At 38.6% G+C, this 22,492-nt stretch overlaps 1 protein-coding gene and 1 long non-coding RNA gene across 3 annotated transcripts; one reads left to right on the top strand and one right to left on the bottom strand.

The window, feature by feature from the left end:
• Nucleotides 1-648: 648 nt before the first annotated feature.
• efcab7 (EF-hand calcium binding domain 7) lies at nucleotides 649-14,028 on the bottom strand. 2 transcript variants are annotated; one of them, XM_046050728.1, is made up of 13 exons: nucleotides 13,546-14,028; nucleotides 12,646-12,857; nucleotides 12,307-12,393; nucleotides 9,825-10,047; nucleotides 7,448-7,566; nucleotides 4,731-4,872; nucleotides 4,092-4,201; nucleotides 3,713-3,876; nucleotides 3,156-3,289; nucleotides 2,888-3,045; nucleotides 2,369-2,578; nucleotides 1,367-1,474; nucleotides 649-1,143 (listed from the first exon to the last, which is right to left on the bottom strand). In XM_046050728.1, exons 1-13 carry the CDS (start codon nucleotides 13,673-13,675, stop codon nucleotides 1,063-1,065), a joined length of 1,878 nt encoding a protein of 625 aa, XP_045906684.1. In that variant the 5' UTR covers nucleotides 13,676-14,028; the 3' UTR covers nucleotides 649-1,062. The 2 variants fall into 2 exon arrangements, with proteins under 2 accessions (XP_045906684.1, XP_045906685.1); XM_046050729.1 differs by having other exon boundaries at nucleotides 2,888-3,036; nucleotides 13,546-14,023.
• Nucleotides 14,029-14,183: 155 nt separating this feature from the next.
• On the top strand, nucleotides 14,184-15,880 carry LOC123971723. The gene is made up of 3 exons (XR_006825263.1): nucleotides 14,184-14,493; nucleotides 15,322-15,358; nucleotides 15,541-15,880. It is a non-coding gene; the product is annotated as an uncharacterized LOC123971723 (long non-coding RNA).
• The last annotated feature ends 6,612 nt before the right edge of the window (nucleotides 15,881-22,492 follow it).

Here is a 22,492-nt window from a genome sequence, read left to right as displayed (position 1 = left end):
AATGTCTTGGTTTAAACCTGGCCAAATTTTGTTAAAAAAAAGGAAGGTTTCTTAAGACGTCCAGGTTATATATAACTATTGTTTCAACAGCATTTAAATAGCTATATTTCAATGTGAAGCAATTCCTAACTACATATAGGACAAGCTTTGGGTTCTTCCTCACATGTTCAGCTGGGCAGTAAAGAAATACTATTGAAACAACTGTTAACTGTTATATGACACCTAAATGTCCAAGTAAAGTTCACTTTTGATACTCAGTCAACATTGGCGCAAATGATACCAAGAAGATTTTCAATCAACCACTGTTTCTGTTTCTGTAAAAGAGTTTGTTTGTTGTTGTTTTGAAGAACTGTAAAAAACACACAGGTTACCCATGATCCAATGGATACAAATCTACTGTGGTGACTTTCCAGAGAAGGTAATTCAAACACTGTGACCATGCCTGATCACAGGGAATTAAAGTAACATTGAAACAAGATGTTGATGTGGGGCATAATGAAGGGTTGTATAAACCAAATATAACCAGTTAAGAGAAATCTGTGATAGAAGTACTATAATAATAATATAAACATCTACATGAGGAAAGTGATAAAATAATATTAAAAAATCTAAGTAAAATATATAGAAATACAAGAAAATAAAATCTCAACAGGTTTACTTTGGCCTTTATTATTACATGTCTGTATATTGTAACACAAAAAGGTAAAAAAGTCCTCTAATAATTAAAATACCAGAAACTTAATGTATATTAATATGGCAAATGACACTCCATTTTTAAAATAATTTAAAGGACAATAATCCTGACCACTGGTGGCACTGTTCTTGTTATTTGTTACATCTATTGTATCTAATTTTTCCAACTATTTTTGCTGGACCAGAAATTTCTCATGAATCGTCTTTTTGGTCAGACCGGTAACAGAACAGACATTTTTCATATTGCTGGTGGATATGGAACAATTTCTATTTCTATCCTATGTTAAACCACTCGTTTATGAATAGATTTTGTCACTTTTCTGTATCAATAGCATAGGCAAGCACTGAATTCTTGATAGCAGTACAGCTTTATGTGCAAGGTAGTATGGTCTCCACACAGTTGTAGGTCCAATCCTGTCTCTCATTGATGGGGAGGATGTGTTGACACACCTAAAAGTGAGGACATACATCTTTGTATTAGTATCCAAAACACCATGTAGTCATTTCATACCATTGTACAATCATATCAATTATAAAAAATAATTTTCTTATTCAGAGTGAACAGTTTAATTGTACATTTGAATGCAGTAGAATGGAAAATTTTCAAAGTCAGGTTTAGGATTTTTTTTCTTGTCATAATAACCCTGACAGCATTCCCAGGAAGACTTCGTACCATCTTAGTCCTGGCTGGCACCTCAACAGCAAACACATTCATGCCTCTGCTGCTGCAGCAGTTCCTGCTCTGATCATTGTTCACATGAACAGTCACTTTCTGGCTGGTCTGCAACACAAAGGGTACTGATTACTTCATTAATCAGCTTTCTTTACTTAGAATCAAAGATCTAAAAATCTAGAACAACAGCCAAATTTTGTTTTTACTCGTAAAAAATGTAAAGTCTGCACTTCAACATAAAACTAACAGCTAACCATATGCTAATATAAGAAAAAAATACTACTCCATGTACCGAACTGTTGCTATGTTTGGACAAAACTGTAGGCTATGTGGGTATTGGATGTGTTCACAAAACAGTACTACACACCACTCAGGAACCCTCAAAGCTGCAATTGTTATTGTAGTTGAATTGTAAGGCAGCTCTCATGAGGAATAGGTAAACTGCACACAAATTTAACAATTTCCCCTGGTTCAGAAGTCCCTTTGTATCACCAGGTCATTCTTTCTGAGTAGCTCCTGTTGCTATGAGAATCAATACGATGGCTGCATTTCAATTACAAACAGGGTGAATGGTCTCTCATCCATTGTAGACAGTGTCTAACTGGCAAATGTTATCATTACCATATACTGTATATAGATTAACTCTCTATACAATCCACAAATGATCTGTGCTTTGAGTAATATTGCTTAACATTTGGTAAATAATGATACTTATTTCTGTCAGTTTTTTTTATGAAAAGCCCCTCATGAATTCTTCACTCAGTCAGTCATTCAAAGTTGGACTATCATCTCCCCAGTGGCCATTAGGATGCATGGCAATTTGACAACCACATTGAACCAGTAACATTCACTTGCCTCTTTACAATACTGCTAAACTGTGTAGGCAGCTTCACATCTATGACAATGTTTGTCCTTGGGTCACATTTTGGATATCCCAATTTCAGAATTAAACTCTACCTGCATCTTCTGATAATCACTCCTACACAAAAGTTTATTGTCTACCTTGTTGGCTATGAGGGACGAGATCCTGTGTTCTCCTCGGTAGGTGTAAATGAAGATGTTGTCTTGTCCCCTCAGTGCTTTGGCCCCTGTCCTGGCTGTGATGGACTTCTGCAGGGCCTGGCTCAGAAGCTTGGGCCCTGAGTCCATACTGAGCGGCTGGATGGACGGCTGAGTGCCTTCACTGTGTACATCTATCTGGAATGGACAAGCCTGACAGAGTAGGAGGTAGAGATTAGTTAGATTAAATTATTTAGTGGGATTAGATAGTAGAAATGAGATATTGAGTGCTTTTGCTAGTATCACACATTTGCACTCTGGTCATGGAAATCAAGTGGTAACAGGAATTCAGGAATCTCTTCAGTAACTGGTTGTGTAGAATGGCTTATTGTCAAAGTGGTAAGTGTCAAATGTAAGCCCTCAATTACATAATGTTAGGACTATAACATCATGACATATAAAACTGATTAAAATACTACTTACATGTGATTGTTTTAGCTAAGAGCAGATGTGTAAACTTACCTCTACTAGCTCCAGCATTCGGTTGTAGCCCATGGCTTCCAGGGTGACCCACAGGTCTGCAGGGTCACCATGTTTCTCTGTGGCCTCCATCAGGTTCAGCTCCAAGAAGCCCTGCCGTGTCAGCTGGTTCTTTCTCATGTCAAAGTTCTCTGCACGCCCAACAAAAATAATGAGAGCCATAGTGTATATTACTATATATTTTACATACACTGTACATGAACGTAACACCGGCCATGCTGTGTATCAGTGCCATAATGAGATTGATTACCTTTGCAGACAGCCCAGGCATCCTTATCACATTTCTCTCCACTGGTCCTAAGCTCAAAGAAATTGTACTCCTCCAGACTGAGCAAACCATTTCCATCTATGTCTATCACCTCAAAGATGTCAGACAGCACCTCCCTGTGGCACAAAGGGAGCAACACAGAGAAATGTCATACAGGACTTACATTAGACCAGACAGCCTCAATTCATTCATCTGTCAAAATTTCCACTCATGTATCCATACATTCATTTATCCATTCAACTGCTTGGAGCCAGCAAACCAGGCCACACACAGGGCTTCTTTCTAGTCAAAGACTAAACTAAACGTCTTTTTAAATGCTGACACCCTGATGACATTAATACTAATTTTCGGTCATAAGCCAAAGCTGGTGACATTTAAGGAATCAAAATTTCCTATGTGGTGTTTTTGTATACTGCTGATGGTGGAATGAAGCAGGAAAACAAACACACACACGCACACACACACGCACGCACGCACACACACACACACACACACACACACACACACACACACACACACACACACACACACACACACACCTGAGCTCCCTGGTGAGGTCTAGTTCTTCAGTGTCAGTCCAGTAGACAAGCTCTACAGATTTATTAGAAGGGCTCTTTTTGCTCTTTTTCTTTAATTTGCAGCCACTTGTGAAGGGAAGCAGGTAGTAAGTTCCAGCACTCAATTCTCCTTTCCAGACATACTTCTGTAGGAACAACGGAATATCAAAGTATGTGAGCATCTCAGATATTGGCTATTCCCTTTGGCTGACAAACCTACAAACTTTTTTCATCCGGCATTCATGGATAAATATTTCAACACACAAACTTTTAAATTAAGCATTATTGGAATGTTTAAATTAAGACTGGACATGAACAAATGTTGTAGTACGTGTACAAGTGTCAAGACACACAAACATACTTCTTTGTCTTTTGACTCGGTGAAACACACTAAAGATGAGTCCTCTTTGGTTTCCCCAGCTGACATGACAAAAAGAGCTGTGTCCACTGTCATCCACGAAGAGGGCTTGTCTGAAAAATAACACAAGATGCCAGGCTTTTGTATAGATTATTATAAAACATGTTGCCCAAAACAGAAACAAACATATTTAATACAAAACTACCATATGAAATCTTTGATATAATGTATAATACAAAAAAAGAATCAAACATAAGCTTAGTATTTCTGACTGGCTGTATAAAAATATGAAGAGACCAAAGAAACTTTACAAACTATTTGGAATTTTTTGTCTTTGTCTTTGCTAAAGCACAAACTCTATATAGGAGTGATTTTCCACCACCTACATCAGTCCTCTATCTGCTATTGCATGCTCCAATTTTATGAACTGAAGTGTATCCTCTTCCAAGTAATGAATCCTGAGGGACCGGGCTCCGTATTCCTACAAGCTCCAGAGGTGCTGTCCTGTTACTGAACCTAAATTCTGCCCTTCCTAATCAGGGGAGCAAGCAAAAATATAACGCCCCCATGGTCAATAGGGTTTTCACTTTTTTGTTTACCATTTCGATGATTGTTATGTGTAATATAAAAGAGTGCCAGTACCAGGTCTATGGCTGAGGCTGAGTGGCTGGATGGTTACATAGACGTTGGCTCTCTGGGGGACGTGGAGTTGGTACTGCAGAGAGCTGATACTGCCATCATCCTCCAAGAAGAAACAGCCCTTCACATTACTGTGATGCCACTCCTGGAAAGATTGATAACATTTCTGCTTAACAGAATAATAATGTCCCACCACATTCATACAAACCGATGTAGTGTGACTAATAAAACAGAAGAATAAGGATTCATAAGCATTATCAGACTTAGACCCAGCTGTATGCTATTTCAAGCTCTTTGAAGTATCATATATACAGTATATCATGTTTTGTGTATTCTAATATATTTTGTGTGTGGTCTCTGTTTAGGTCCTGGCACAATCCCAACAAACTCTTTTGCTTCTTGACAACAAAATGCACTTACTCATTCAACAGAAATCAAAACTAATTTGCAGGTCCTATTAAAAGGGGGGTTGATCTTGTGACAGGGGAAGTATATTTTTTACATAAAAAGAGAATTAAGCAGTCAATCACAACAGTAAGGTTGCTCACTTGATTAACAGAAACTGCTGTTGTGATAATTACCATTCCAACCTTCAGGGGGCATATTCATTATTACACAGTTTAGTCAGCTGAGCAGCATGTAAACACTTGTTATACTCGTGCTGATCCAGAGGAGGGCAGAAGTGTCACACTGTGTTTCTGCTGAAGGTTGAAGTAAATCTCCCTCTAGGACCTGATATGGCAAATTGGAGTCCATTTAACTTTGATAAATACAGCCTTTTCAATCTTGGGCCAGTGGTCATTCAAAACTATCAAGAGCCTACTTTGGCAATATTTATGAATCCTAATATTTCTCTCATTTTGAAATGTTGTTCCTTTTTCTGGCAGCACAACTGAAATGAGGTAATAATTTGAAATTGAACAGGAACATCAAAACAAGGAAGTTTTCCTTCCACTCATTGGAGACACATTAAATGAAAACACAGTTGGTGTGGACACACAGTAAGAGGACACTGAGGGCTGTGCAAGTCTGGAATAGGCTATATATCCTTTTAGTGGACAAATAAATCACCAAGTTAAACAAAGAAAGGACCATAAAGACGGAGCATGTCACTCCTTTAGAGAAAAGCCATTTTCTCAAAGTATTTATCTTGGGCTGTGAGAGGCATAAAAGATCAAACCATAACACTTCTGTGGTTTGTCCAGACAATATTAAATGAGGGAAATTGCCATGGGCACACATCCACTGCTTAAATACATCAGAATTAATGCCCCCATAGAGAGAGGGTCAGCCTGCAGACTAATACAGGCGCTGTCACCTGCTCCGGCCACATGATTTACAGGGTCGCAGGACACCAAACCAGCCACGAACACAATCTCTCTCACACACACACACACACACACACACACACACACACACACACACACACACACACACACACACACACACACACACACACACACCTAAACCATGCCCATTACCTTATCTTATCATTCTTATAATAATAACCTATACATAAAGACAAATCCTAAAAAGTAAAGAATTGTCCTTACTGGTTTTGTTTGTATTTACGACACGTTTGTATCCCAGGCGCACACACACAAGCACACATGCGCGCATTCACACCGCTACAAAAACACAGCCTACCCTCCGACTACCACTTCGCAATTATCAGCCTGTGGCAATATAGCAGCTAATATACACGGGGCAGAACTTCCCTCAGAGGTAATCTCTGGACACACATTCTTTAACCTCAATGATGTCTGGCCCTTTCCAATCTCAACACAACGCTTGGACCAGAGAGATGGAGCAGGGGCTGTTATTTTTATTTATTTAATTTTCTTGCTGTAAAGCAAACCAGCTGAGGTTAAGCCAAAACGAGTGAAAACAAAGAGCTAGGATCAATAAAGTGTATGTCTATCCACCCTGGGCTAAATTTGCCCATCAAAAGCACTCGGTAACAGTGACACTGGTAAAGCAGGCTGCAAGGTCCTTGTTATCATGGAGTCTCTCACTGGAGCCCACACACAAGTCTCCCAGGTTTAGTCAGTGATGGTACAAACCATTAATCTTTAAGTTTCATAACATTACATGTTGCTTATAGAAGATAATAAGCATGTACTGCAAATCATGCAGTGGATGAATTATTACTATTAATTACTGTGCTAAATTCAATTTACTTCCATCAAATGCCATTTAAGAAACAATAGCAGACAGGGAGCAGACTTGGATAAAAAAAAAGTGACAACTCTGCTTATGTTATTAATCCGTTTACTTTAAGAAAGTGTTTTTTAAACATTATTTAAAAAGTCATACAATTAGTGTCCATATCAATACACCTACTTAATTATTCTTAAAAAAATATAATTTAGAAAAACATTATCAATTATTTGATTAGTTGATTGACTAATGAAATTAAATCTTATCCCCAACAATTTTTATGAACAAACAATCATTATAGTTGTTTAATCAAGCAAAAATACAAAATGTTTTCTGCATCCAGCTTTTCAAATATGAAGATTTGCTTTTTTAATCTGATTTACATCATTGTAAATTGGATATGTTTCGGTTTTGTGAGTGTTGACTGGAAAACTTGGGCTCTAAGAACTTGTGATGGGCATTTTTCACTATGTTTTTGACTTTTTTTAATTGCAAATAGTTGACAAGATTAGGATAATCATCAGCTCTAAATTCTTTATGACTATAAAGGGGGGGGTTACCTGTAAGGCTGAAGGCTCTTGTATTTTGCTGGTCTTTGTGCTGCTTGTCATAGTGATTTGGTTCGACAGGGATGATCGTCTGCTGCGAGCGGAAGAAGGACGGGAGGAAGATCGGCTGTCTAAGACACAAACACAAAAAAATACATCCAAAATTATTATAAATAAATCAAGTCATAACACTGCTGCAACAGAACAGAAAGCTCAATTGACTGACTGACAGATTAAGTACAGCCCTCCCCTCTCCAAACAGTAAACACACTTTCTAAAGAGAGATGAGGTGCGCAAAATAATTGACACTGTAATTTGTCTTCTCAGAAGTCCATTCCCAAGTTCACGTGAAGATGGCTACTTTGCATTGGGGTTCTGAGAAAGTGTGATCTCAAGCTCAACTCCCTTTTAATTAATTATGGAGGCATTTTAAATCACACATGGCATAACAGCAGGCTCTCGGATCCATTATCACGCACAAATTTTTTCCTTGAACACTAATTGAAGCCAGAAAATATCAATTCACTAATGAGGGGTCTGATTGTTTCCAAACCTGGGAAATAAAGATTCAATGTGATAGGCTTACAAGCAAATTACCGTAGCAGAAAAATAAATAGACCCACTGTCATGTATCTATTCTATATTGGCAGTATTTTAATCTAGAGGACCAATTGTAGCTGTTGTGTGAATGTGGACAAAGATGCACTGAAACATGGCCTAACAAAACCTTCAATGTGAGTCTATAGCCGATGTTGATCCAGTACAAGTGGATTGCTGGTGCTGGAAAACTGCATTTTAACTAAATTGACCAATTATCAGAGAAAAGCTATGACAGTTCATCTACTGTTTGCCAAAACATGTTAGACACAATACACCTGATGCATCATTAATCTGTATCTCATCAGTTATTTGTAAACAATTAGCCAACCCATGTCCCATACAGTTCTAACATATTTCTCAGGGTAGTACTGGTTTATACTGACAAATGTAGGACCAAATGAGCAAACAAAACTGTGAGCTCCAAGAATAACCCACTGAACATGTGCGATCACGTCGCCTCTCGTGTAGCAGGTGTAAATCGATACGTGGGAGAGGCACAATAATGTGATAATCCAGACAACTATGTGGGAGCTCATTTGTTTTTGCAGTGGTGGTCGACTGGGCCCTCCTCTCGACCACCGTCTAATCCCTCATCATCTCCCCAGTGAGAAGCGGTGGAATCCTCCAAATCAATAACATGAACATGTACTGACCACTTAAATCAACCCCATCTATCTTCCCACTGTGGGCCTGTCCCTGGCTCGCTCATCCAGAATCTCTGTTCTGCTCTTTTTTCGAAATGTTGGGTTTGAAGTGCAAAGAGTGGATTTTTACATCCACCTTCGCCCTGACTGAAGGTGCTGTCTTTTACAGAAAAAAACTTGGTTCAATACCTATGGTTGCAGAAGGGTGAAGCTGGACTTGATGCCAGTCCTGGTTTGTTTAAGCTATGAACATACTTTTTAGCAAGAGCTCTAACTCCAAAGCCATATCTGAAAGGCAGCATTATTCATCAGTGTAGATGGAGCTTTTGTCAATCTCTTAATGACAGAAATTATTACCCAAATCACAACACTCTATAGTCTCCTCCCTCCAAACAAGCTGCCCTAATTGTGTGGCTATTATGATGTATGGCCTGTCTTAATGAGGTGATTTGTCACAGAGGGAGTGAAAAATCGATCAATAACAGAGCTATTATTTATTCATCAAAACTAATCGGTGAGGCGTATTGGGGCAAGCAGTGTGTATGGGTGTGCAACTATAAATTGGAATCTGAAGTATACTTGATGTGCAGTCTCCATTGGCTGTTACTTTAGACCTGTAGATTTTGCCACACAAATTGCCAATATGTTCTGGACTCATAGCATTTCCATGCAAAAATAAAGTATTCTCTATATATTTCCTCAATATCTGTTTACTGAGTAGAGTAATTGGTCTAAGAGGGTGTTATATGCAGTACAGATTGTGAAGCCCCTTGAGACAAATTGTGATTTGAGATATATGAATAAAACTGTACTTGACTAATGAATGTCAAGTTCTGGAATATACTAAAGAGTAAGTATGAGAGGTCACTGACGTTATTAATCTTTGATTTATTGTTCCTGATCTTACTTGTAGTCCTGTCCCTCTTTTTAATGTTTGTTTCTTCATATTTGGGACATTGATATTAAAAATCAGGACATTATGTTTTGTGTGTAAGTGTTATGGATGAGAAGAGTACTTTTGAGGGAGAAAATATTGAAATAAAAAAGGGTAAACATATTCCATATTCATTCTTATTATACTGACTGGTAAAAATCTGTGGCCTTCACTTTCATGTTAGATTATTCTGGGAAGTCACATGTTGTACCTTTCTTGAGTGCCGTGTCTGATTCTGCCCAGGGAGTTTCTGGAGGCTGAGGGAGAGTCACTGCCACTTGTGCTGTTGCTGCTGATGCTGATGACACTGAGCTCTTCGGAGGGCTGTATGACTGACTGCCAAAGTTCTGTCTCTTCAGCTTGGCATTTGCCTCAAGCCTCTCCAAAACAGCCATCTGACATTGCTCTACTGTAGACACAAGCAATCTGCAGAACTGACAATAGGATACCAGTAATAAGGGGATGATACATGAGGATGTTCTGAGGCAAGAGAGAGGGTCAAAAATGCTCATATCTTGGATGAAGGTAAGCATATGACACTAAATAAAGTCCTCTGTGCCAATTTGCATTGCTGATTCTTCTGTTTATTATGTGAATTCAACTTCAATTCAACTTTAAAGAGAAATGTTTTGAAAGAATGAGACATAAGAATAGGTATTTTTGGCCATTGTTGGTATCATTTTACTGTTTCCAAAGGTTTTTCTCCTGACTGCTCGGGATAGTAGCCTTTGTTCTAAGGTTACACTGGTGCATTGATTATCTTAAACAGGTGGTATTATGCTTTTTGGCTTTTCGCCTCTCCTTTATTGAGTTATATATCTCTTTTGTGCATGTAGCAGGTTTGCAAAGTGAAAAAGCCCAAAGTCCAGCCCAAAGGGGGTTCCCATCTCCCACAGAAAGCTCTACTCTGGACCACTTGAAAACAGCTCGTTTGTAGTCCAGCCCTTCACTTCCTTTACTTGTGACGTCACAATGAAACCGCGTCATAAAGCTTGCCAAGCGGCTAGCGGGGACAGGCACACCCTCAAACCAAGCTAGTCTGAGCGGAGGCCCTTTGGCTCGACTCGCCTTTGTTTGGTTTTCCATTGTAGAAATGTTGCACCTGTACCTGCTTCCAGGTACTTTTTTTCGTATCACCTCACCTCCATCGAGTTTCCAAGCGAGCTGAGGGATACTAAAATTTAACGTGAAAACACGACAGACTGCTGACTGGTCAGAGAGACTATACACTATTCGCAGCATCATCACTGCTGCACCAGAGACCAGCAACAGAAAGTTTTATATTTTACAGTTTTCATATGGAATTTCATCACTAAATCCACTTCTGAGAAGTTTTGAAGTGAGAAATCAGCTGTGTAGATTTCGAATATTGACAGTTTTACGAGAAGTGATGGCGGAACAAAAATGTGCTTGAATATTTTCAGAGGAGCTCCGCAAGTGGCTGCGGGGGAAGCCTGTGCCAACACGCGGGAGGAGCATGTGAGGTCGGCCAGCCGCCCGCTCATAGAGCCCTCTGCTCCCACCGTCACACCGACCGCTGCAGCAAAAACTGCAGAGGAAAACACAGCTGGAAGGTTTTCATACCGCTTATCTGTCTTTACATTCTGAGTAATGTTGAAACATTTTAACTTAAAAAAAAATAAAGCTGTGTGGATCGCTGGTGTGTGTGTCGCATTGAACATTACATCGCGGCAGTTGTGTGTGCCGTCGCTATGACGACAAGCTACGTACTATCTCTGGGTACTGTCTGCAATGGAAAACGGAGCAGAGCCGAGTAGAGTCGAGTCTATCGATTTGCGCTGTGGTAGCATTTTTCGGCAAGGCAGCACAGATCGTCAGAACACCGGCAACAGTTCAACGTTTAGTCCTAAAAGACGATGCAACTCCGACTCTGTTTGGGCCTGGAAATTCACAATCACAACCTGTAAGTATGCTTTATTGGTTGTGAATTATATTTAAAATAAACACGGCAATGTAACTTCACAGACTGTTCAAGTGCAGAGTTGTTGTAAACATTGGCTAACACAGCTAAAATTATAGCTATAATGCTAATGTTACACCTGATGTGAAAGCTACTGAGCAAACGTTCAAATTCTTTGGCCAATTTTTATGTAAAATTGAGTTGAAATATGGTGATCTTCGTTGTGGTTTATGGTAAGATGTGGTTGTGGACTTGTGAGTAACTTATACCATCTGCTAGGTTACTGTCGCAGTCTGAAGCGGCTTTGATCTGGATCACACTACCTTGTTTCTTACGACCCGCCCTTCTCTGCTTCTGTTTGGCTAGTAGTCCTTACCTGGGAACTGCGCACGTGCAACTCCCAACACAGATTTTGTACAAGTAAGAGGCATCACTCTGTAGCTCAAGAGCGGAGCGTACAACACACAGGGTGAAAAGAGGAGCTGCAGCAATGTGCAGTATGAGAAACATATGGTGTATTTTGAAAATTAAAACATATAAACCTGTTCTGGTACAACCCCTGAATAAGATTTTGAACCTGAAAATGAGCATAATACCACCTCTTTAAGCTGATCAATCATATGAAATGTTGTAATAACTGATACACAAAGATGGGACAAATGCATTTAAAATACACAGGCTTAGACACAGAAGATAACAAGTGTGGTATATACAGTAAAGTGGTAACAAGATCTGTAAGAATACAAGTCACTTCATACTTGTCTTAACTTACTTCTGCATAGTCCAGTTTGCCATCTTTGTTGATGTCAGCTAATGAGAAAATAGCATTCACCTCTTCAGCTGTCATTTTCTCTCCTCTCTGAAAGATTGAAAATATTTTCTTTAGTAGAAAAAACACCAAAACCGATTTTTAAACGATTAAATGATTTGAATAATTTTATGTTTAGCCAGTCTACATCTGTAAACAGTTGCTGAGGTAGCTCAGTTGGCTAATTGTACATCAGTTCACTCAAAAGTAACAATTGTAGTCAAAACCTAAACATTAATCTAAAACAATAAGTAGACACTTTGTTGCAGAGCTGTCTAATCCAAAATGTTTCAGGTGACTCACAGTGGTAAGAGCCTTCTCCAGTTCACTATGTGAGATATAGCCATCACCATTCACGTCCATCTTTTTGAAGGCTCTCATCAGCTCAGTTTCCTCGATTTTCTTCTCACTCTTAAGAATCTCACAGAAGTCATCAAAGTTCAGTTTGGATGTTCTTGGGGGCCAGTATTTATTGAGAGTTGCTTGGGATGGATTTCTACCAGCAAGCTGGAGAGCTGCATAGTTGAAATGGGAAATAACGGTGAATCAACAAGTAGCAAAGGCTGATGACAACCAACAGATGTAGTGCAAGGACTACTTGTTTTTTCGGTTCTGATAGATTTTCTGACATACCTTTTTAAATGTCTTGTACATGGCTTTAGAGGTCAGAATAAAATCATATGATAATACTCATACTCAATACATGTTTTTATTCTGACAGACAGAAATGTCTGTGTGTGTATTTGGTATTTTTAGCAACTAGATGCTTCATGGGTTTGATAAATGTTTAGTTGCACAGCATGGGTTTATAATGACTGATTCAGATCAGTTAGGTTTAAACGTGATTATTCACCCTAAAAAAACTGACATTGTCCCCTTCCAAATACTTTTTGGACATGTAAGTCAATATTTAACTTACAAACACAGATAACTGTCACGCTAAATCAATACTTGATGTCATCAGCTTGTCCTTTTTGGTTCTGGATTAGTGACCCTAAGCCTGTAGCCATTTCTTTTTAAATGGAACAGTAATAAACAGTCATCCAGTTGCAGGGCTTTTTTCAGTAATATCCTCATGACTGCTAGTGTCAAAGGAGAAGCAGGGGCTAGCTCAAATAGTGGCATCGGAGATTTGTTACAAACAGTTGTCTACAGAGCAAGCTAACGTTATTTATGCTAATTAATATTTTTAGGTTAGCTTACCACGAATTAACTGCTGTTTCGAAGAGATATTTGTCAAACTCGATCTGAACACAGCTAGATATGCGGCTCTGCACTGCACGTAGAAAGCCTCCTCTTCATCAGACGGGCGAGGAGAGTCTTGAAAAGACATCTTTGGAAGAAGAGATCGCCGTGGTTACCGTTAGCTAAGTTAGCAGTCTCCAGCTGATAAACCAGTAGGCAGCCAAATAATGTTAAAGCTCTGTTATTTTAACTTTTTCATCACACCGTTAAAATCATCTGAAAGCCTGTAAGATGCATTGTATTTAATCAAAAGCGCGTTAGCGATGACACTTGTCAAACAGCGTTGCTATCCGCTGTCTGTTGCTAGGTAAACAAAAACTCATCGGTGTTCCCCCAAAAACGACGCTGAAGAAACAAACGTTAACCTTTCCCGTTGTTGTTAAAAACTAATGTAATTCCGTTTTTGAATATTCAGTGTGATAACATAAACACAATGTTTATAATGTAAATAAGCAAGTTTAAAAAAAAAAAATTCAGACTATTGTTGATCGAGTCGTTTTTGCAACAAGGGGACATCCGGAACTATATATGGGGCAGATTGTGTTTTACACGAACTGTTTGGGTGTAGCAAAGGCGCCAGTATTTATGGTTTTTAAACATTTTGTGACAAACAAAAATCTGCTAAAACAGCCTTAAAATGAGTATTGTTGTATTGTATTGTACCGCATAGGGCTAACATCGTTTAGGCAGCATCGGCTCTGCAATGAAGTACAACAGTAATACAACAATAATGAATTATGTTCAATATTTAGGCTAGACTATTTGTTTATTTTTTAAGTTTAGCTATCCTTAAAATGACCGTTAAAAAACGCGGACATTTTATTTTGAAGGCAAACTTCTCTATTTCCGGGTTTACACTTCAATTTTCATTGTACAAGTTGGAAAATGGAACAAGCCGACTCTTTGGTGCGCGAAATGTCATTGCACGTTTTCATAATAACACAGCATAGCGCTAACATCGTTTAGGTAGCATCAGCTCACATGGGTCAACATACATTTGCATTAGCGCAAGTAGGACAATGGAATTAGGAAATACCCCCTAAACTGGCTGTTTTCATCATACAATGTAAACAATAGCCTACTGTACGTAACGTAGTCAGTGGTGGTTATTACATACTGGGCTGTAAGTCTTTGACAGGGAACCCACAGATTTGCCAAAAAGAAAGAGTTCTGTATATTTCTGGTGTAACGTTAAGTTTCTGAAAAGTATTATTTAAGTTAATGTACGCTTCATTTTAGTAATGACTAAGCCACAGGACTATATAACGTCTCTGGTATATATTTGTGTCTCACTTAAATAACGTTCTACTTTAGTAAGTTAGGGACTGAATACTGTGGTTTTTACTAATTCGATTTTGTTGTTGCCTTGTGTTTTTTTTAACTTATTGTGGTGTCACTGCAGTTTTTCCATAAAACTACTGTAAGTTAATGTTACTTTGCTACAATTGATGTCATACAAGCCTTAAAATGAAAGAGGGAAATGCAGTGCAAGAGTTAATTAACCTGTCTCATGTATTATCGTGATAATAAGTGGCACAAAATGGGGCTAGTTAAAGGGAATTTTACTGCATGGTGTTAAATATAAATAATACATTACATCGTTTTATAGGTTAATTGTATTGCCACTGGAATACTTTTAATGTACACTGAAGATTCAAATAACCAAGAATGACTTAGTTGCGATAACATCTTATTAAATAAAGCAAATCATTGACAATTGTTATTTTTTAACAGTGCGAGAAGAGCTCTGCACATGGACAATGCCCATCATGTAAGTAAATAAATGGTCTTTATACCGTTTACTGTGTATGGATTACCAGTAGCTAACATACTGCTTTCTTATTTTAGTGTAAAGGAATGTTTTTAAAGTTTATAGTGTATCCTTTAGGCTGTCTGTGTTTAAAATGTTACTTGTCATAGCATGTTTCTATCAAATTTTGTCTTCTCTGTCAGCGTCCAGCTTCCAAAATACCAGTAGATGCAAGAAACCACATGTTTGACCGTGACTGCAGGTTCTGAAGCAGGTGTATTGACAAATGTTATTTGCATAAGAAAATATGTCCCAACCCCCCAGAAGCATGAGCTACAGATAGAAGCAGGACAAATGCATTCAGGCCACGTTAATGTTGGTGCAAAATTGTCCTTGATTTTGACAAAAATGGCACATACCAGTCATTGTCAGAGCTATGCCTTGTGTCCAAAATGTCCATTCAGTCTGTTCAGATTGTTTAAAATGAACTCATGCTCAAGCATGCTACAAGTGGTTCAAATGTGGTTCAGTGTGCTTTGTTCTCTCCATGACAAGTCTGGGGCTGCTGTTGTCTAAAAGTTAAAGAAATGAGATTTTGACTACAAAATCAGTTGTTCCTTCCTTTGGACAGGGAGTTTATAATCTGGGCGGCGAATGAAGACCGACAGCTAGAAACGGTTTCTGTGTGACTTTGTGAGGCAGGCATGCAAGTGTTTGTTGTCAATGACCTTTTCTGCATAAATTACTATTTTAAAAGACTACTGACTTAGGAGGGCGGCGCGGTGGTGCAGTGGTTAGCACTGTTGTGGGTTGTGGGTTCAAACCCCAGTTGCCCCGGTCTTTCTGTGTGGAGTTTGCATGGTCTCCCCGTGTCCGCGTGGGTTCTCTCCAGGTGCTCCGGCTTCCTCCCACCATCCAAAGACATGCAGGTTAGGTTAATTGGTGTCTCTAAATTGTCCTTAGGTGTGAATGTGAGTGTGAGTGGTTGTCTGTCTATGTGTGGCCCTGCGATGGACTGGCGACCTGTCCAGGGTGTACCCCGCCTTTCGCCCAATGTCAGCTGGAATAGGCTCCAGCCCCTGTACACAGGATAAGCGGTTGACGATGGATGGATGGGACTGACTTAGGATATATAGATGTAATTGTCCTATAGTTTTCCTCCCATGAACTTCCACTATTAGGATGACTGCAAATTTGTACTCCCAGCTGAAGAATTACCTCAGTCCACAAGCTCCATTCTCTGTCCATCCTTGGAAATGACTCATGTCTGTTTGAGATTATAGAGCTGTTGTTGTCCTTCCTGAAAAGGACATTCTTTAGGACTATTTGGACTATGACTTTTAATTGAACTCATAGTGCGTGTATTGTTATCCTTGTGTGGTAAATAATACTGTCTCCTTGTCAGTCCACAAAGCAACATTCACTTGCATATATGCCAGTGTACTCTACTCCAAAGTCACTACACATGAACATGAAGTCCCACAGACAGAGTTGGGGAAAGTTTGTACTTGAGTTGCTTTTGCTTTTCCCACATTTTTGACAATTTTTTCATCAATCTTGTAGACTACAAATGTTTTTTTTCCACTGCAATCTGTCAATAGAGAGCCAAAGTAGAACACAGAGTTAAAGGGTTACAGAGAACTCCCTTTTATGAGTTGCTATATTTCAATTGCCACACTTTCCTGATGGTCATAATGACATATCAGAATTTAATGACAGGAGACACGGAATGACGGGGATCCATCACTGGCCAAATTATCAGTGATTTACATAGCACTAAAAATAGTTGTATAAGAGTCACTTAACACAAGAACCATTTCCTTAGTCAAGGCAGACATTTGGTGTCTGGCCCATCCATCAAGATAAGCATTAGTTTTTAATTTTATAGTGCTGTCACTAATAAGTTACATGAGTTCGGTTTACAGTACATTCATAACACTCACTTGGTTATGTCATATTCAGGTCATTTGGGGCACAGCAGTGTTTTAATTTATTGTGAGTTTCAAAATAAATGTAATAATTTTTGGTGGGGAAAAGTGGAACCCCAAATGGCCAGACTAAAAACAGTTACACTTTCAAGTCAATTAAATACAAAAGTACAATAAAGCACAACGAAAATGGAGATAAACAAGAGATTCAATAAAGAACTGTTTACAATAGGGTATTTGAGATAATCAGTCCTTTAGTTAGAGATAAGTATGACATATTTGGGATAGACAGTCTTGGGTTGAATCTCAGACATACCATTCTTTTGAATAATCTGCATTTCCATGTGGTTTTCAGTCTCTTTAGGCTCATTAAAGCTACACCAGTTACCTTGATTCATCCCTACTAACTATTAGCAAAAACGTATATATCTAGTCAATATTAGTAGTTATGTTTAGTCTTTTAAGATAACTCTTTTAGGATGGAATATTACTGCCAATAATTTATTCAATAGAGCGCACTGTCAGAATTAAAATACGAGGACTTCTGAATGTGTCATTGTGCCATTGTAGGCCTTTTTGCGACTGAAACTAGAACAATCAGTGGATGCATTTGTCAAGCCCAGGAAATAGCTAGAGGAAATACTCACGAGAAAGGCTTTTTCTTTGGTCTTAAGTCTTTACAATAGGCGGAAATATCTCTGTCTCAATCATATCTTGATATTGAAAGATGATGTTTTTTATTACATAGACAACTGAATATTCACTTCTGACATAGCATTTCCTTTCGGGATACAGGTGGGTTTTCTTTTTTACTTTGTTCATTCATTTTCAATACAGTGAGTTTCCAATATACATTCCTGTGTATTGCTAGATTTTCTGTGGTTTTCCTTTTATCTCCTTCATCTTGTATTTTAATTAGTCAGCAGAGGGCAGCAGTGAACAAGGACATTTACTAACTGGATCTCCTACTGACCTGAACATGGAGCTAAAGAGACACAGAGAGCTGAGTAAGAATGCAAATCAACAAAACGCTGTTGAATATGACTGTTGTAAGTCAGAAAAACTGAGGTTTAATAACAAGTATTTGCTGCATTTTTCTGCAACCCAACATGGATTGGGTGTAAAATACCTGAAACAAGCTATGATTTATGTGCAGTTACGTATGGCATCAAAAGAGAAAGCACAAATTTTGGGTTAAGCTCATAATTTGTTCCCACTCTTAAAATAATTGTGATTGCATTTGTGTCTGTTCAGCATCCAGAGTAGAGTCAAGAAAATAACGACTCCAATCATTACAGTCAATGTAATGTATCTGGTAATAAATGTAATAAACCTGTTAAGAGTAAACAACATTTGTGTGCTATTATGCTTTTATGCCATCAAGATAAACACACCTACATCACATTACTGGAATTTTATCACATTGATCACTGAGAGGCTTCATTACCACGTGCTAAGTAGAGCTGGGAGCTCAAAAATATCACAAGATTTACTGAAGATTAAAGTGTTTGAAGATAAGTGTAGAAATTCAACACCTATTTGCTCAAAGGGCACATTTGTGTTGTTCTGTTGGACAACTTGAATGTTCAATAGTTTGGGATTTTTTATAGTGGATATCCACATTAAATTATGTGCAGGATATAAAGCTGGTATCCCTATCAAGGTGTGTTGGTCTGTTGGACAACTTGAATGTTCAATAGTTTGGGAATTTTTATAGTGGATATCCACCTTAAATTATGTGCAGGATATAAGGCTGGTATCTTTATCAAGGTTTTGTTCACCTTGTTTTTCAATGGCATCCTTTATTAAATGACTCCATTCAGACTGTGACTGTGTCCTTATCTCTAGGTCTTTAAACGGCTGTAAGAAAACGTTTTTGTCACAATTGTTTGGCTGATTTGAAGATGAGTAGGAAAACAAATGTAGTCACGAGGCTGTTTCATACACAAGGACATCCACATCCGCTAATACATCACTATTTGATTTGCTTCTTCCTTCATTTTCTTTGCTGTGTTACATTAACAGCATCAATGGATGCTTGTTTCAGTTCAGATAATCGTGTGCTCTGCGACCTTTGGAGAAAAACAACATTTTGTTATAGTTACACAAACAAGTCAGTGAGTAGATTTCCTTGGGAGAGAATTAATTTGATTATTTTAGGCACATATTCTGCCTGCAGCAGAGCAATTCTTGTGATCCAATCATACAATGGTGACTTGTGTACAATTAATAGAGGGTATTGTCAAGAGGCGAGCTTGTTTTCCGATAAGGTTGTTAGAAATTATTTTAATTAGTTCCAGTAAGGGAGCTGAACATACATGATTCATTGTGGATCCACACCACAGGAATGTCACATTTTTGTCACATGGTGGATCCGTGAAATTTATCAGTTTTGCATAAGCCTCCTTACAACAACAGACTTCACAACGTCAGGGCAGATAGCTGTGGGAGAGAATTGGCCCTCTATTGCATCGAGACACACATTTTAAGTAAACAAACTGTTATTCAAAGCTGCTGAAGAGTTCTAGCCTATATCTACTGGGAGCATGAAATCCAGACAGATGATGTCGATGGTATCTTGAAGCATGATTCTGTTCTAGTGTAAAATGTTTGTTTAGATTCACTGTTATGGCATTTAGGCTGTGGGTCCATGTGCTGGGAGGGATTATAAGAAACTCTTTGGTAAAGGCTGAGTGCTTCATGAGATTGTACAGTAGGACTATAGTGTGCTGGTCGTTCCCTTATCTTGACATCGTCAGCTGAAATCACAAACTTATGTACACTATTATGTATGAAAGTTGGAAGAAGAAAAGTATAATGAAAAAGGGTTTGTTACACCTGACAGAATAGCTGCAGTATGTGTTTATATCTACTTGAAAAAGTATCATTACCTTTTTATGGGCGTATTGATATACTACATTGAAGCCCTATGTATACGGAATATAGATTTGTCTAATTTCCCTGACACATCAGAGGGACTGCAACATGATTTCAAGTGACCAGGCAAAGTACTCCATTACCTGAGCAAGACTGAGTCATGAACCTTGCTGATACTGTATGGCATTGGTTGAGGTCACAGTAATATGTAGAGACCACTCACATTTAAATCAGGATGTGAGCATACTAATATCGCTGGTGAAATACTCATGCACTGGTTTGGAGCACATGTTTGTCCTTTTCCTCGGACGTGTGGATTGGGGAGGCAAATGCGCAGACAACAGTAGCACATGACTGGCAAACTATACAGACTATTCATAATAGTATAATGGTAGATGGTAAAACATACATGTAACAGTAGCATAAGTAGAGAAGAGTCATAAAGTCTGCAAACTGATTCAATGTTGTCTGTTACACAGAAATCTGTCTAAAGGTTGTTAACAGTAGCTACTGGTCAAACCAGTCCAAGTGAGGTGTGTTCTAATGCTTACATATTTGACTTTTCAATTGTAAGGTGAACAATGTGTTATTTCATCTTTCATCACATAGTCTCACTTTAAACACTTTACCTTTGGTGCCTTGTATATTGTTTGCACTTAAAAGTATGGTAAAACAAATCTTCCATGGCAGCCCATACACATCAGATAGAGCCCTTTCTGCATGTCCAGACTCTGTACCAAAGGCTCTCCCCTCTCTTAGGTGCCTAGTGTCCAGCACTTCCACGAGAACTTTTGAACCTCAAAGGCCAATCCTCCAATGCCGCTTCTCCTCCTTAGTCTTCTACCCTGCCACTTTCTTTTCCTCTCCCCATTCTCCCTGCCTGGTCATCCCCTTTTCCACCTTATATTGTGTTAAAACTACTTCTTTCTTCAGAGTGAGAGTGCAGTGTTAAGAAGCGCTTATGGCCGCCCTTTAAGGTTAACAAAAGTTTCAGTAAGCATTCTAAAGAAGTCACTCTTGGTGAGCAATCAGGCTTGAGGCGAGCATAAATCCAGTGGGTATAGTCGCAGCATTACAAATACCTGCTGCGTCTGTATGTGCTGATGACTACAAAATTGAAAAAGAAAGGCCCTAATAATTCTGAGGCAAGTTTCCCTCAGCAGTAGGTATTGATTATTTGTGTGTGGTGAGAGATTTGGAAAATTCAATTAAAGGAGTTGTGCAAAGGATTCATAAATTCAGCCCCTCCAACCCGTATCGAGACATGGTTATGTTCTAAATCAATGCTGCACTTCACAATATATTTTCTTAGGAACATAAAAATAAATAACATTTAAACAGTTCTGCTTACTACAGAAACAAATTTTATTTTCTCCGAAGCTTTTTGGTAACAGCCAAGTACTGACATGTGCACATCTTCAGGGTGGTAACATATTTTTATTGCAGTTTTTCCCATAAGAAAATCCTATATAATATGAATTTTGAGATGACAAAATGAGGGGAAAGGGGACAGCTCAGCAGTGTAAAAATTGATCAGGCCATAGATGGGGCCACATTGGGGAAGATTTGTATGTCAGCAGTAATGGGCTGTATTAAAAAGAAGATTCCTTAAGATGTCATAAAAGTGATGGGGCTGTGTCGCAGGTCGTGGGCTGCCGGCCCAGGCAGCTCCCAGACTGTAGCACATCAATCCTAGCAGGCCTCACGGACAGATGCCACCTACCCACCGGGAGTTTTATGCTTTCTGACTGAACACACGGTTGCAATTAAAGGGGGGAGTTGTATATTAGGCTGTTTTGGTCCAAGAGAAGCTGGTGCCTTTCGATCGACAACGTGGTTTGCAGAGTATGCAATCCTTTCAGGCGGGATTTCTGATTTAGTGAATGTCATTGCATTTCATCTTAGGGTGCAAAAAATATATTTCCATGTTCCTTTGAAATATTAACATACCAAGCAAATACAGTGGAGGGTTGAATGGAAACACTAAATAGAATTATCAACGAATTGGAATTTAAAATTGTAGTTGACTTTACATTTAGTGACTTCTCTTCCAGTTGCATGCTCATTAAGACTTTTTGTCTCTGTTGCTTTGAGTATCGTTCAGATTATTAAATAGTAGGAATTTGTTTTTAAAATAAACCCTTGACTTAGTGTTTTCATCATTTCTCTTTTTAGGAATTATGAAGATGGGTAGCTCCTACAAGTCCATTATGGGCTGAGGTAAAATAATCCACTTTTTTTAAATTTGCAATGAATTACAAATTGTAGTTTTAAGACTGGCAGAAATCCATTGGGTTAACAGAAAACCTTTGTTTATGGAAAATATGCCTCCTGTTAACTCTCTTCTTTT

The sequence above is a fragment of the Micropterus dolomieu genome, linkage group LG05 (genome assembly GCF_021292245.1).
Source record: "Micropterus dolomieu isolate WLL.071019.BEF.003 ecotype Adirondacks linkage group LG05, ASM2129224v1, whole genome shotgun sequence".
NCBI lineage: Eukaryota > Metazoa > Chordata > Actinopteri > Centrarchiformes > Centrarchidae > Micropterus > Micropterus dolomieu.
The sequence above is the reverse complement of the archived record's forward strand: the minus strand, read 5'-3'. Positions and strand labels throughout refer to the sequence as shown.